We start from the raw sequence: 14,668 nt of genomic DNA, 5'->3' as shown, positions 1-14,668 counted from the left end.
TAAAACTGTCAGCGCCTTTAAAGCAGGCCTTGAAACATTACTGTTTACTGAGGCTTTCCAAGAATAGTTACATTACTTCTTTTAATGATCTAATCTTTAATTAACTAGTTATCCACATGCTTTTATTGTCTTTTACTGCATCTTCTCTTGAACTTTACCTATTTATTTTCTTGTGCTTTTATTATCTTTTACGTGCTATTTAATGTCTTGTTTTTATTGTGTGTTATGTCCCTGTAAAGCATTTTGAATTGCCTTGTGTCTGACAGGTGCTATATAAACAAATGCCTAGCCTTGCCTTATGTCTTCAGAAGATTATGAAGTGTCCCTCTTCTTATTTCTCTGTAAGGTTTGTCCCAAGTTCACAGACTTCAAAGTCAAAAGGACCCTGAGACCTCTGCATAGAAGATATATGTGACATATATATATATATATATGTCACATCCCAAAGAATCATCTCGACACTCATTCATCTGTCAGTGGAGTATTTTCTCTATGAGAAACCTAGTTATTTATTTTCTATTAATCTCACGTCTCTTTTAGTGTAACCGATGCCATGTGTCCTGTTTCTCAGCTCTTACACTTCTTTAGAATGCATCTGATGTTCTCTCGTCTTGTTCAAACAGAAAACAACAAAAACTCCTGATCACAAAAAACAGACTTCAAAGTCAGATGGATGCTACTGTGTGAATAAATCCCTTCAAGTGCAAACATTTAAACAAATGTCCCCCGACAGTGCCAAGAATGAAAATATGTGGCCAATTAACCAAATGTTTTTGGCTCACCATGCCCAACCTGCTCCTGAGATTTCTCACAGGGGGGTGGCACTAATGCTGCCATGCCTCTAGGTTGACCCCTGGTGCCTATGCACGTAGGGTTTTGGTGCTCAGAGTGTCAGTATCTTCCAAAAGACCTGGTCTGTAAACAAGTAGACTAAGAATTCACATCAGCACAACATTGTTTCACCTCCTTTTTGTTTTTTCCATAGAAGAATTCATATTAAATCCATAATATCACACAGTAACAGAACAGGGTGGATGGTAGCTGAGTAGGTAAAGAGGCAGCTTAAAAACATAAAGGGCACAAGTTTGCTTCCCGGTACAGATAAGGTGTGTGCATCAACTGCCGAGCATTCTGTTGAGTTCTAGAGCACAACGCCGAGCTCCTATCTGCTGACTGTAGGTCACCCTGGATAAGAGGGCATCAAGTGCTCTTACTGTAAGTGCTTCATGATTATCTTTGTCTGTACTGTGGACCTACAAGGGGGCGCACTCACCAAGTGACACGTCACAGTCTGAGTGGACCTACTTCAAAGCCGGTCAGAAAAGTAAGTGAGGGATGTTTGAAGGAACAAAAGTTTAAGCATGAAGTAAATTCAAGGCACCAAGGCAACAGCAGCTAGTGATGCCGACCGGTGGTCCTTATGTTTGGGAGGGAGGGGGCCATACTCTGCTGTAGAAACGTGAGAATATGACGTGAAATTGCTGGTGCTATGAAATGCTACATCCCTAGATCGAGTCCAGCCTGGGACCTTTGTTGCATGTCATTCCCATGTCCCATGTCTGTAATAAGCACACAATGGATCAGATGACGATGTCTCTTGCAGTTTTGATTCTTGACGAGTAATCGGACTGAATCATCAGACTGAATTTCTCACTTCAGCTGATTTCTGTTTGGGGTGTTTTTTGTTTTGACTTGATCAATCAGTAAGAACTCACCATCTGTTTAGTCTGTTGTCATCGCTATGCTGTGTATGCGCTGTGGCAACCCCAGCTGACGGCCTTAAGCCTACTATCCACCTGCAGCTGTGCAGCTGAGGGTGCGGGGACGCCGAGGGTGCACACTATTCAGGGTGCGAGCTCCACCTATGACTGCTGCTAAAAGGTCTGCTTTTCAGTGCTGGTGTGTGAATGGGGGCCACAGATTTCCATTGAGCCCCCTACCTTGTGTTAATTTACTTCATGTCAATTAACACAGTACTTTTGCTGCTTCATCTTGTAGGTGTACTGGGTACAAACACTTCATAAGGAATAGTAATACTTTAAACTATATAACTAATTATTAACATCCCCACTCCAAGCCCCCAGGAAGTGCGCTGGGCTTTTGTCGAAATAGATTTGACTCGTTTTGACAGCTGTTCCCTGCTAAAAGCTCTGACGGCTCATTGTGGAAATCTTACACATTGAAGTGGCCATCATGAAATGGTCATGAAATGAGAGGTGAACCCAGAGCTATGACACTCAAACTCAACATCAGTCAAAGTCCATGATACCGACCATTCCACTGCAGTCTCAGCGTGCCAGCATGTTAGCTAGTGTCTGCGTCCCCGTCGCCCTCTACCTCGTCCTCGCCAACGGGGGGAAGACTTCTCTGTTTTCTTTAAGTCATCGACCTCCACATCCAGCTTGCCCACATTCACAAGAACTGCATCTTGTAGAAGTTCACTAATGACCTCTTCCTCCTCGTCTTTCCTCTCCCCTTCTTCTACTTCTTTAGTTGCAGCTTCCTCTGCTGTCTCTAGCTGCTCTTCGACCATCTCCTCCTCCATCCTCCCCTCCTCCTGCTTCACCGTGGTGCTGGTGTTTAAGGTAGCGGTCGTGGCAGTGATGGGGTTGTTGATGTTGTTGTTCCTCGTGTCTATGGCCTGCTCCAGTTTGAGGCGATACTGCTGGGCCTCCTGCTCTTTCTGCAGGAGCTGCTGCTGGTACTCCAGAGCTTTAATTTTGGCTTCCTGCAGCTGTTGCTCCAGCTGCTCACGACTTTCTTTGACCTTCTGGAGATAAAACAGATAACTGCTTAAAGCATCACATGAACTTGAATGATTTTTTTAGATTTTGGCGTCTCATCAGTTTGGTGAGTTGTTCATGTTTTAAGATGAAGTCTGGAAACATATTCATCACAAGTCCTCAGCCTTGGCAACAACATACAGACGGTGATGACGCTGAGCTGTCATACAGGTAAGTCACAAGATAAAGCCAGTATAAGAAAGGTTTAAACAGTTGATATGAACATAAGTACTCCTGCTTACCTTGTCTTTCAGACTGATGTGATAGGCTGCAGGGTCCACTTTCCTCTTGCGTGTGGCCGTGTGCTGCTGAGACTCCTCTGCCATCATCTCTGTGATGGCACTGGCTGGCAAAGCCACCACTGCACCAACGAAACAGAACATTTGTTTTATATTTTCCTTTTTACTTATGTTGTAGTCTCGGGCAGAATGTGTCTGTGTTCTAGTAGTTCTGTTAGATGTATTTTACATGTGAACAAAACTTCCCCATCTGTGATTGGCCAACCATCCTCCTCCCTGGCTGCCCAGTGCTCGTCACTGTGTCTCTGCTTTTTTTATCTCTCCTTCCCTTAGACTTGTAGGTAAACCAGTTCTTATGATAAATAATTGAACTGCTTTAATCCTTATCAGTACTGGAGGGTCCTGAGCCTGTGTGTCGCCCACTCACTCTGCTGCCCCTGCAGGGTGACGATGAACTGCTGGCCCAGGGCCGCTGGCTGCAGGTTGCCGTGCTGGTCCGTCACTATGGTGATGACTCTCTGCCCACCGTCTCCCACCACCATGGCGTTCTCTGACTTGCCTGAAGACAACAGTTGGCCTGTATTGTTAGATAACAACGCGAAGGACCACTCCAACATTTTGCTGCTGTACAAAAAGGAACCAGGGCCAGAATTTTACATAGCCACAAAGAAGGCAAAGGATTATGTTTTCACATTTTCAGACACTCGTGGATGGGTAAAGACATTTCTAAATGAAATCTGTTGCTACTGAGTTGATTTAAAATGAAACGCTGATGTTTGTTGTTTTATGCTGGCAGGAGAACAGGGAACCATGAATGAATGAGTGGATGGACAGTTTGCTTTGCTGGATGTGCCTCCTCCTCTGTCCCTCTTTCAGTTCATCCACTGGTAATTCATCCCTCTACTGTCTTTATTTCAGGCATTAGGATCTTTTTTTTTTTTCTTCTACAAAATCTGATTTGGGCAAATCTTAGTTGTTGCTCTACATCGTCTACATCGTCTGCCATTTTGTTTCTGTTCTGGATCTGTTCTGGTGGTGTGCCGTCCAGGTGTTCCCTGTTTCTTGTCAGATATGATTATATGTCTCTGGAGATAACACAGCAAGTGTCCTGAGCTTTTTTCCACCTGCACACATTTAAAATTCACATCCCATCCATCTGCTTTTTATTCATCATTTTTGTCATTTCATCTCTGCACTGTATCACTGCACCTTGACACAACTGACACATGTGCACTGCCCACCTGCAGAGGTCACGGTGGTGGAGACCAGCTCTGAGATGTTGACCAGCCCCCCAGCAGGGATGATGTAGTGGGACTCTGGGCTGATGTTGACCTGGTTCTGCATGCTGTCCTGTGCACACACATGACAGGAGCTGTGGTTGTACTGAATCCTGTTACAGCCAATGATAATTTACAAATGCAATGTGACAACATTTCAAATTAAATCATATGTGATGCCATTTAAGAATTTAAGTCTGGCAAATACTCCACTAACCCAAAATAGCAAAGCTACAAATCTAAGTGTTTAACCCTGCAATAAGTGATGTTCTGTCTGAGCTTCCACTAAAGACAGCTGCCTGTTGCTCTATGAGGGCTGTGAGAGTGAATCAGTAAAGTTACGGGCAGCAAAAAGCCAAAACAGTGAGCTGAGAGACAGAAAGATGCTCCATAAAGTTGAGGGGAACTGCAGAGTCTGGTGATATGAGCCTGTAGGTTATAGAAATACTGATTATAGCTGCTCTAACATTCACTGAACCTGCATAATCTAGGGTTAAAGATCCCTCCGTTATTTTGTATCCCACCTTTTGGTCATCATACTTGTTAAGACTTTTCTCAGTTTAAAAACTGAAATCTAAATCCTAATTTCTTTGGAGGGAAAAAGTGGTATATCACAGAATCTCTGATCCCTTATTACATTTCTAGATGTGTAATCCAATTAAAAAAGACAGACATCAAATGAGACACTCAAAATAGGACCCTTCCAACCATTTTCACGTCTGATCAGATAGAAGGTTTATACACCACATAACAGAATATTAGTGTCTTTAGTTGATATCACTTATACAGAAGAAGAAGTAATCTGTGTTTGACACTGACACCTTTAGCCACTAGTTTTATTCTGTTAGAAAGAGCCACAGCAAAACTCCAAACTCCCTGAATAATAGCAGGTGAAAGTGATCTGTGCTGCTGACAGTGAGAAACCATTCTGAGAATAATTCCATTGATGACATGACATCTCTCCTTTTTAAAAGTGGCCCATTTTCCCACCAAAGGTAATCATGCGGTTAATGGTGGATAAAATATGATTGCTGCAATAGGTGTAGCCTGAGGTTTAAAACTGATGGCTTGTTTCACTGTTTATCCACTAATGATTCATTTTTAGCGCCGTTTGGCATCTCATAGCGTCGGCAGTGATTTCATCTGAAGGAGATGTTTTATCTGCACAGGTTCGATAAGAGAGAGAAACAGCATCATTATCCTATGGCTGCGATACATCTACCCATAACAACCTATTTCAGTTCTTGGCAGCTAAAGTGCTTTACTTCATCAGAGCGCAGCAGTAGGTTTATTTCACATAATAAACATGGATCATGATGCACTTGGGGTGATTCAGCCCTTTCAGGGGAGTATTTCAAACTCATGACTAAGGTGGGTGTGTATGTTTCATAAACGTGTCTGTGCCCTTCTGTATGCAGCCATCTTGCATGGGTCAACTAGCTCCTTTTGCTTGAGGCCCTACTATCTGTATCCTGGCTGTCTGATGAGTCCTGTCCAGGGGACTTATCTAACGCTAACTACAACCTCCTACACACCACCTGAAGGCCCACGCACACCTCTCTTACATAAGGTCTTGGTAGGGGAGCACGTGGGCCTTTTCTAATCGCATTTTTTCAAATACTGTGTCTATTAATTTCAACATAATCCTTAACCACAGTTCTGTTATTCTAATTATTAGTGTGGATTTTTTATGTTTTCAAAGACGAGGTCTAATCCGATCTTGTGTGAAATGGTGTCTAAATGCGGGTGTTATGGTAAGAACTGTTTGCAACATGGCTGTCTGACAGAGAGAGGCTGCACGGCCACTGAAACCATAGCAACGCCGGAGAGAGTCCGACCGGCGCTTCGCTAGTCGCACTTAGAAAACATCAAGCGTATTTTGGAAATCACGGGGGCACTGTGCAAACATGTCTGCACATGCAGTCTCACACTTTGGTCTTCTTAGTCTCCTTTGTACTTTTCTCCTCCTCTCTCCATCTATTTGTTAATCTCCTCCACCCCCACCCCCCCCCTTCTCTTTCACTCTCCCCCTAATCTCTGTCCATCTTTCTCCCTCCCTCCCTGCCTCTCTGACAAGCCCCTCATTCATCCATCTATGTCTTCTTGTCTTCCCAGCCTTCATCCATCTATCCATCTCTCTCGCCGTCTCCCCTCCCGGTTTTCATTTTTACCTGCCTCTGCTTGGTCATTTTCTGTGTTTTTCAAATGTCTCCTGTTCTCCGATCTTGTTTAATAACCAAACACCAAGTTTTTGGTGTTTGAGATGCCAACACAGACAGTGAAGACTTGACTCAGCTCGTCTCTATGCTTCTGTCCTCCTCCCTGCACGCCTCACCCTTCTTTTCTTTCTCAGTTGTCTGTCCTTAAATTTACCCCCCCTCCACAAACCCCCATCAATTTTTCTTCCTCTCCCTCCCCTCACCTTCACCATGTCTCTTTTTCTCTGCCCTTTCTCTCATCCCCATTTATATCTGTCTTCATTCATCCTCGTCTCTCCATCTTTCACTCGTCTGTCTGACTCCTCACATCTCATTAAATGTCTTCATCCCATCCTGTTCCTCCTCAACTCTGTCTGAATGTCTCTGTGTCTCCCCATCCCCACCCTCCATCCGTCCACCTGTAGCAGTATCATCAGCTCAGTGTTGCTGGTATCCATGGCGATGTCGAAGGGCGTCTTGTCGAACTTGCTCAGGCAGTGGACGTCCGCTCCGTGCCTCAGCAGGAGCTCGGCCACCTCCCTGTGGCCGTGCTGAGCCGCCCAGTGCAGCGCCGTCATCTTCAGCATGTCTTTGGCATTGATGTCGGCGCCGCTCTGTACAGGAGCACGACGCCCCCCGGTGGTGAGAAAAGGAGAGACACACAAAAGAAAAGGAGAGAAACGTAAGGTGATGAGAAAAGACGTGTGTGAGGAGGGAGTAAAGGTGGAGTGCACACAGTCAACAATGCTGAAAACACTGATTTGTATATATTATTTAGGAATAGGTTAAGTAGCACAATCTCACATCATACACTGTGTGGCCAAAAGTATGTGGACACATGTCTGGGGATATTTTTGATTCTTTTGTTTAAAAGAATCAAAGATATCTTCCAATTTAGGACATTTTTATTGCTACAACATGCAGTCATAATTTACCACCATAGTGTGCTTCCAACTTTATAGCAACCGCTTGTGTTCAGCCCTTTCCTGTTTCAACATGACAGTGTTCCAGTGCACAAAGCCAGCTCCATACAGAAATGATTTTCTCCGTATGGTGTAGAAAGACTTGACTGGCCTGTACTGACTTAAAACCCATCCAGCACTTTTAGGCTGATCTGAATCACTGTCAGTAAACCAGGCCTTATGACCCAGCATCAGTGCTGATGATGCTGATGCTCGGGTGGCTGAATGGCAGCAAATGCCAGCAGCCAAGTACCAAGGTTTGGGGGAATTAAATGTTCCACAATCACATACAGTATGGGTGTAATGTTCAGGTGTCTGGATACTGTTGTCCCTGCCAGGCTCTTCTGTCCTACTACATACTATAATAATTAGAATATATTTACATTCTCAATATATATAGATGCACATGCACCACTGCAAAATCACATTAAATGATCACACTGATCTTCACTGAAATTATGTCACCTGTATTTCAACAGCATATTCATAAAATAACAAATCTATTATTGCCACATCATATTAAATTACAGCTTGGCTACACCTCAGCACCTTTAACATGCATGATATAATCATATCATCCCAGTCCCATGACTGCACTGAAACAGGCTGCAGTGGTCTTTCCTCACCCGCACTAACAGGTCCACTATGACAGAGTGACCTTCTGAGGCGGCCACGTGAAGGGGGGTCTTGTCCACCTTGGTTCGGGCGTCCCTGCTGACGCCGGCGCGCAGCAGAGCTTCGGCGGTGGAGAGATGACCATGCCGGGCAGCAAGATGCAGCGGCGACGAGCCCAGCTGGAGGACAGAGAGGAATAAGAGGGAACATATACGACACATGAGATTTGTGGCGTGATTTTTATTATCTTTATCCCAAATTTATATAAAGGCACGATCTGCAACTTACTTAAGAAACACTTTTTGTTACATTGTTTGAAAGGGTAACAGCCAGACAGCAATCAGTAGTTTGACAAAAAAAAAGAAAAGAAGTCTATGACTGTGGCTGTCACATTTGGACTGAATGAAATGACTGAATGAAATGAGTGCACCCATTACACATGACTGGGGTCATGGCTAAAACTAGCAAGCTAGTCACAAAAGACAGGCACTGTGATCATGTTTTGTGGGGGAGTGACTTTGGAGGACAGCCTGAAGGGAGGGGGTGGGATACTCTTGCTAGTTTCTCCAACACTGCCTGCCTTTAACATGAACTTTTAGGCTACTGCTGTCTTTCAGGTAAAAATCTGTAGTTTAAACACTGGCCAGGATGAATCCAGTGATGTCATTTAAGTAATTTTCCCTTGATTAAGTAAAGTAAGTAAAACTCTAATGCAGTGCTCACAACATTTAGCATCAACACAAGCTGTCACATTTCCTTTTTCCTCGTAATTATCACTCATGTGGGTTTGAAAGTCTCCCATCTGCAGCACACACTGTGGCACTCTTGTGCTCATCTACCACTGTAGACACTCCAAGGTAACAGAAATGGAAATTATCATCGGTTATATTCACACAGTCAGCTTTACTTAGGAAAGGAGAGAAAGATCTGTTTCATTTCATTAACCATTGATTTTAAATTCATGCATATAAATGATGTGTGATGACGTCGCTCTGAGAGATTAAATAGGTGAGAGCTCCTATTTCTCCCCTTGTTTAACAATGTGACATTATATGAGCATGGCATAAAAAGTATGTAAAGTAGATACAGGTGGCATTGAGGAAGAGAACATTCAATAAAACTGCTTTAGTGCTGTACACAGTGCCTTTGAGCAATGAATTATAAATGAGTGTTATATATAGATATGATAATAAGAGTAAGAGGAGGTTTAATGCAGGCTGTTAGTTGTTAGGGTTGTATGTTTTTTAAATAGCAGACCAATTCTATTGGTAACAAATACACCAGGTGTACTTGTACTTGTAGGAAAAACTCAATAAAGTACTGTCCTTACAAATCAATACAATACAAAACTGAATAATAGTACAGATGAACAACACGTTCATCAGCCGACAGAAAAACAATGGACAACTACGATTTGCTGCTTTTGTTTGTCTGTAAATTCAATATCTTTATGTTTTGGACTGCTGGTCGGGGAAAATATGACGTTTGATCACACTTTGAGAAATAACTCAAATCACTATTTTCTGACATTTTGTAGATTTAGAAAATAGTCAGCAGGTTAATTAGTTAATTTCAGCAATAGGGAATAGGTTTCACAGACATGTGGCAAGTTGTTATGTCGGCGAAGTCAGTTTATTTCATGTGCAGATGTCTAACGCGCTGCACACCTGTTGGGCTGTAACCGCTCATTTTCACTGCACACTGCACAGTAACCTTGGTGTCCTGCTCCTACATGCAAGTCTTCCTTCTCTGAACAGTGACAAAGCCTCAGAGACATTTGTGTCCAGACAGGAAGTATCTGAGTTTTGATGCTCAGTGTTTCTTTTACTTTTCCTTGTCTTTTGAGCTCGATACGAGGCTTCAGCATCACTGTCACACCGCCACCGCGTGTTGACAAAATCTAACACGACAATAAGAGCCGACAGTCTCTGTTTCTTGGCAGCAGTTGAGTGTTCACACTCATCTCATTACGGATTAGCCTGAAGATTATTCCATAATTAACACATATCAGCCTCACCCAGTCTGTGGTGAACGGAGCCCCATTGGCCATCAGAGCCTTGACATCATCATCCTGTCCGCTTCGTGCAGCCTCCAGCAGCTGCTGCCCGAGATACACCAGTGACATCTGCTGGCAGGAAGGAGGAACCCAATGAGACACATGGAGAAACATTTGGACTGAGCACAAGTTGATGTGACTGGGTGTACCGCTGGTTTTCTGGAAAATACCGTTATCCATAATACACAGTGTTTTAGAACTGGTTTGCCGTATGTATTTTATCTGTATGTACTTTCTCCTCAGAAAGTCAAATGTTCCAATATCTTTCTTCAGTTTTAAGTATTAAATACATAAGTATTAGTATTCAAAGTATCAAAAGTAAAAGTACTCAGTAAGGACAAAAATGATTCCCATCAGCATTATTTCCTACATATTACAACACTGAAGCTGGCTGAGGCTGAGGTTCTGTGGTGGGTTAAACTAAAGCTTCATATTCTATTTTATACAGTCACCATAGGTTTTGTACATAATCACTTTGCTGCAAAGTGACTCTAACTGTGGTTATTAGTACAGTATTTCCCGACACGAAATGTAAAGATTTAAGTGAAGTACAAGTAACTCAAAATTGCTCTTCTAGTATTTCAGTAAATGTCCACAGTCACAGTCCACCACTGCTCTCATGTTCACCGTCAGTGTGATGCGTGAGTAAATACAGTGGCACCGAATATGGGAAATAATAAGTAATTACATGAGGAATAAAAAACATACTGGATCATCCAGGCATTTTAAACCTGACCAGAATCAATGAACTCCTTACGAATATGAAAATATGATTGTTTGACATAGAAATTAAAGCTCGACTCTGCTTGTGGTTATTATGCGGAGAAGCTGCAAATCAAATGTCCGCATAGACGATCATTTAAATCTGTTTGTTCCGGTAGAAGTTGCGGCCACCAAACGAACTGTTTCCACATCCGCTGGTGAGAAGAGCTCTGGCCGGAAACCTGCCGGTGAATAAAAAGCTGTTCGGCTGTAACACGGACAGTCTGAGTGCCTGCTGGCTCTGACAGGACGGCACGGAGCAAACTTGCTAACAGTCCTGTCGTTCGTGTTTATCACTCTAATTACAGTTTTGTGATTAACAATAAAATAATGTATCCATTCAGGTCATTTTATCGTGGTATACTTGCCTCAGAACGTATCTGTCAATAAGGCGGGTCCCTGTTATACGTTAGCTGTCTGTTACACTTAGTTTCTTCACTTTTTAGAGAAAACTAAATATTAGTTTATCATTTGAGTATTAAAAATGGCGGCGACATGGCGCGTTTAAAGCGGGGCAACATGGGTGTTCCGGTTGCGCCTTCCAAAATAAAACACTGGCCGTGTAACATTAGTGTAGAGGAAATACAGCACAGGTCATGTAGAGCGTTTGCATCTAGTGACAAGGGCTGACTACAGCCTACTGATTTTCTTTGGTCGAGGATCGGCCTAACTAATCTATGGAACAGTTTCTTATCATCATTCTCAAAAATCTAATATTAGCTTGATTATTATATGACATTAAGATGATAATTTCTTCATATTAACAAGTAAAAACAACAACAACAAACAGAAGGTATTTGATCAAACAAAAGCCAAGACAACTTGTGAAATGCGAACAAAATGACAGCTGTAAATAAAAACTAGGAATAAAATACATGTTAACCATTTAAAAGCTATAATAATATAAGTACTCATAATGAGCAACAGTGAGGCCAGACCGTTTATTTGGATACAGGGGATGAAAATGAAGAAGACCCCCTTACAGACAGTGTATTCATACTGTTTGAGAATTGGGGCATGTGCGGGACAGTCCAAGTAGCCCAGTGGGGTTAGATATCTTACATTACCTTTGGATGATTGAACACACCAGACTGAACTGAGACTGACTTCATAAGTGTGGTGATGCTGAGTCAGCGCTCCATAAGCCATGTTCATGTTTCATTTAGCTGGTGGCTCGCAGTAAGAGCTATCACCAAATATCCCAAAAAACACTGGCTAATTGTCAAATAACAGGCTACTGTTGCTGAATAATATAAAACATACTGTATTTCTAAATTATATCAGTTTGATGTGAGAGTAACTTGAATCATTTCCTTTTTGAAATGACATCAAGGTTGTTGGTTACAGGGCTCTCCTCTAAAAAGAAAGTATGGAAATGGAAAAATTAGAGTATCAGATCTTACAACTGGGAAAAAAAAAACACTCTAGCTCATCACTTCTAAACAATATGTGCACTAAAAAGTCAACTGTGTGAGTTTTATAATGCAGAAGTAGAGTTTGCTCTATATCCAACAGGAACACATTAATATGAAGAAGGGGATAAATTTGGGAAATTGGAAGTTGGCTGGACAGATAAAAAAAGTGAGAAAATAAATGTATTGTAGACATAAAAGGCATTAATGGAGCTTCTTTTATCATCGTCTATAAACGCTTTGATTAATCTGAGGATAATTCAGGAGAAAAGGATTATGATGTTTTCTTCAGTGGAACACAGTTACCTTAACTCACGAAGGAACAGGCAGAAAATATAGAGGCCCCCATCACAGAGATTTAAAGGGCTTCACGATTAAACGATGGAGAATCCCCTAGGTTAGATGATTTGCCCATGGAGTGCTATAAATCTTTCATTGACATACTGGCCCCAAGACTAACAGATATCTATATGGAAGCATTGCAAATAGAAAGACAATCTTTAGTTGTCCTTCAGGGAGGCACTGATTACTTAAGCACAGAGACTTGCTAATTATCATCCTATTTCATTGAGTAATGCTGACGGAAAAGTGCTATCAAAGGTTTTAGCTGCTAGATTAGAAAGAGTTCTCCCAAATATCATCCATAAAGATCAAGTGGGCTTAATGAAGAATAGGAGCTCAACTGACAGCATTCGGATACTTCTGCATCTTATATGGTTCAATAGGCCGGCACTCTGCCCTGCCTCTGGAGGCAGAGAAGGCCTTTGACTGGGCAGAATGGAAATATTTGATGATTGTTCTTAATAAGTTTGGATTTGGTCCAAAATTCTATGAGTGAATTGATGTCCTGCACAGTGGCCTAAAGGCAGCTGTCCAGACTAATTACAATGACTTTGCCCCATTTTACATTGTCAAGGTCTGCCAAGCAGGGATGTCCCTTATCAGTTATTTCTCTTTGCCCTAGAACCATTAGCTATATCTATTGGAACAAATGCAGAAATAAAGGGAGTAGAGGGAGGGAGTCAGGAGCACGAGTTCAGTTCAGTTGTTCAGTTGCTGATAAGGGACCCGATATCCTCAACTCCTCCTCTTATGGAAACTGTCCAAATGTTCTCCAAGATATCAGGATACAGGGTCAACTGAATAAATAATCTGAAGCAGTGCCAATATCTGCAAGTTGTACATCAGATATGGTTACGTCTTTCACTTTGAAATGTGTCCAAACTGGTATCAAATACCTTGGTATACCATAACGCCAGGTTTGGACACAATTGTAAATTTGAATTCAGAAGACAAAGCAATATTTAGAAAAATTGAAATCATTAAAATAAAGTTTAAGGGGAAAATCTATGCCTCTAAAATGACAATTATTCTGAATTTTAACTACATTTCTATGATGCTTCCAATAGCTTTTTTCCAAACATGATCTTTAAAGAATATAATGCTCTTATTAAGGGCTTTTTATGGGAAGGAAAAAGGCCTCAAATTTGCTGTAAAAAGATTCAGACCCCAATAGAAAAGTGGACTCCAAGATGTTGAGCTATAAAAAATGGTATTTGAATTGTCAGAATTAGCTAAACACTGGAAGTTGGAGGGAGAAAAAGCAAAACGGGTGCAACATGAAATGAATATGACAACACCATTCAAGCCATAGCAGGTCCTATCTCCAAAATTAGACAAAAGAATCAGGTGTATGGGACATCGATCCTATTTTCATCCACTCGATGATGGTATGGCACATGGTGCACAAAATGATGAATGTCACACATTGTGGTAAACCACGGGGGCATTATAACAGAAGCTAGGGGAAGAGGTATTCTGTTTAAAGTCTTGAACAGAGTGTACTTCACACCCATCACATCACAACAGGTGGATTTTAACCAGGATATGATGTGCAAGATTAGGCCTGTTAGGTGACAGATTACAGACAGAGGGGCAGAGTAATGCACAATTTAACATTGTGTGTCTCAATCCTGAGATTAGCCCTAAAAACACTGGAGGAGCTCTGAAAAGCCTTCCTTCAACGAGTGGACCCCTTCTTTAATAAAGACTACATCTTATGAAATAATGAGAGCAAAAAGGCAGAAGAAGAGGAAAGATATAATCAGTAGGTGGGAGAGAAACAACTCAAGATACAAGACGAGAAAATGAAATAGTAATCATAACATTGTATTATCTCCGGCCTAATGTGCATCTTTTATAATATGCATTGTATGATAGATAGATGGATTTTAACTGATCCCCCATAGGGGGAAATTCACATGTTACAGTAGCAACAGAGGTAGGGGCAAGATAAGCAATAATATAAAGAAATAAAATAAATAAATATTTCCACTATGAACATAAATGTACAGTATGGAGAGG

General features: G+C 41.8%; 1 protein-coding gene across 1 annotated transcript; it reads right to left on the bottom strand.

The window, feature by feature from the left end:
• Positions 1-484: 484 nt before the first annotated feature.
• On the bottom strand, positions 485-10,199 carry LOC139205243 (GA-binding protein subunit beta-2-like). The gene is made up of 7 exons (XM_070835401.1): positions 10,092-10,199; positions 8,086-8,253; positions 6,917-7,111; positions 4,264-4,372; positions 3,450-3,581; positions 3,026-3,144; positions 485-2,770 (listed from the first exon to the last, which is right to left on the bottom strand). The coding sequence occupies exons 1-7, from the start codon at positions 10,197-10,199 to the stop codon at positions 2,309-2,311; spliced, it is 1,293 nt and encodes a 430-aa protein (XP_070691502.1). The 3' UTR covers positions 485-2,308.
• Between the last annotated feature and the right edge of the window lie 4,469 nt (positions 10,200-14,668).

This window comes from Pempheris klunzingeri, chromosome 8 (assembly GCF_042242105.1).
Source record: "Pempheris klunzingeri isolate RE-2024b chromosome 8, fPemKlu1.hap1, whole genome shotgun sequence".
Taxonomy (NCBI): domain Eukaryota; kingdom Metazoa; phylum Chordata; class Actinopteri; order Acropomatiformes; family Pempheridae; genus Pempheris; species Pempheris klunzingeri.
This window is presented reverse-complemented; position numbering and strand designations above follow the sequence as displayed.

Bases quoted from the DNA above. Each gene is read 5' to 3' on its own strand.
- LOC139205243 (XM_070835401.1), bottom strand. From the start codon at position 10,199: ATGTCACTGGTGTATCTCGGGCAGCAGCTGCTGGAGGCTGCACGAAGC. The intron at 7,112-8,085 runs GTGAGGAAAGAC...GCTCCTGTACAG, and splicing joins TAGTGGACCTGTTAGTGCGG to AGCGGCGCCGACATCAATGC. The intron at 3,582-4,263 runs GTGGGCAGTGCA...TGTTGTCTTCAG, and splicing joins CACCACCGTGACCTCTGCAG to GCAAGTCAGAGAACGCCATG.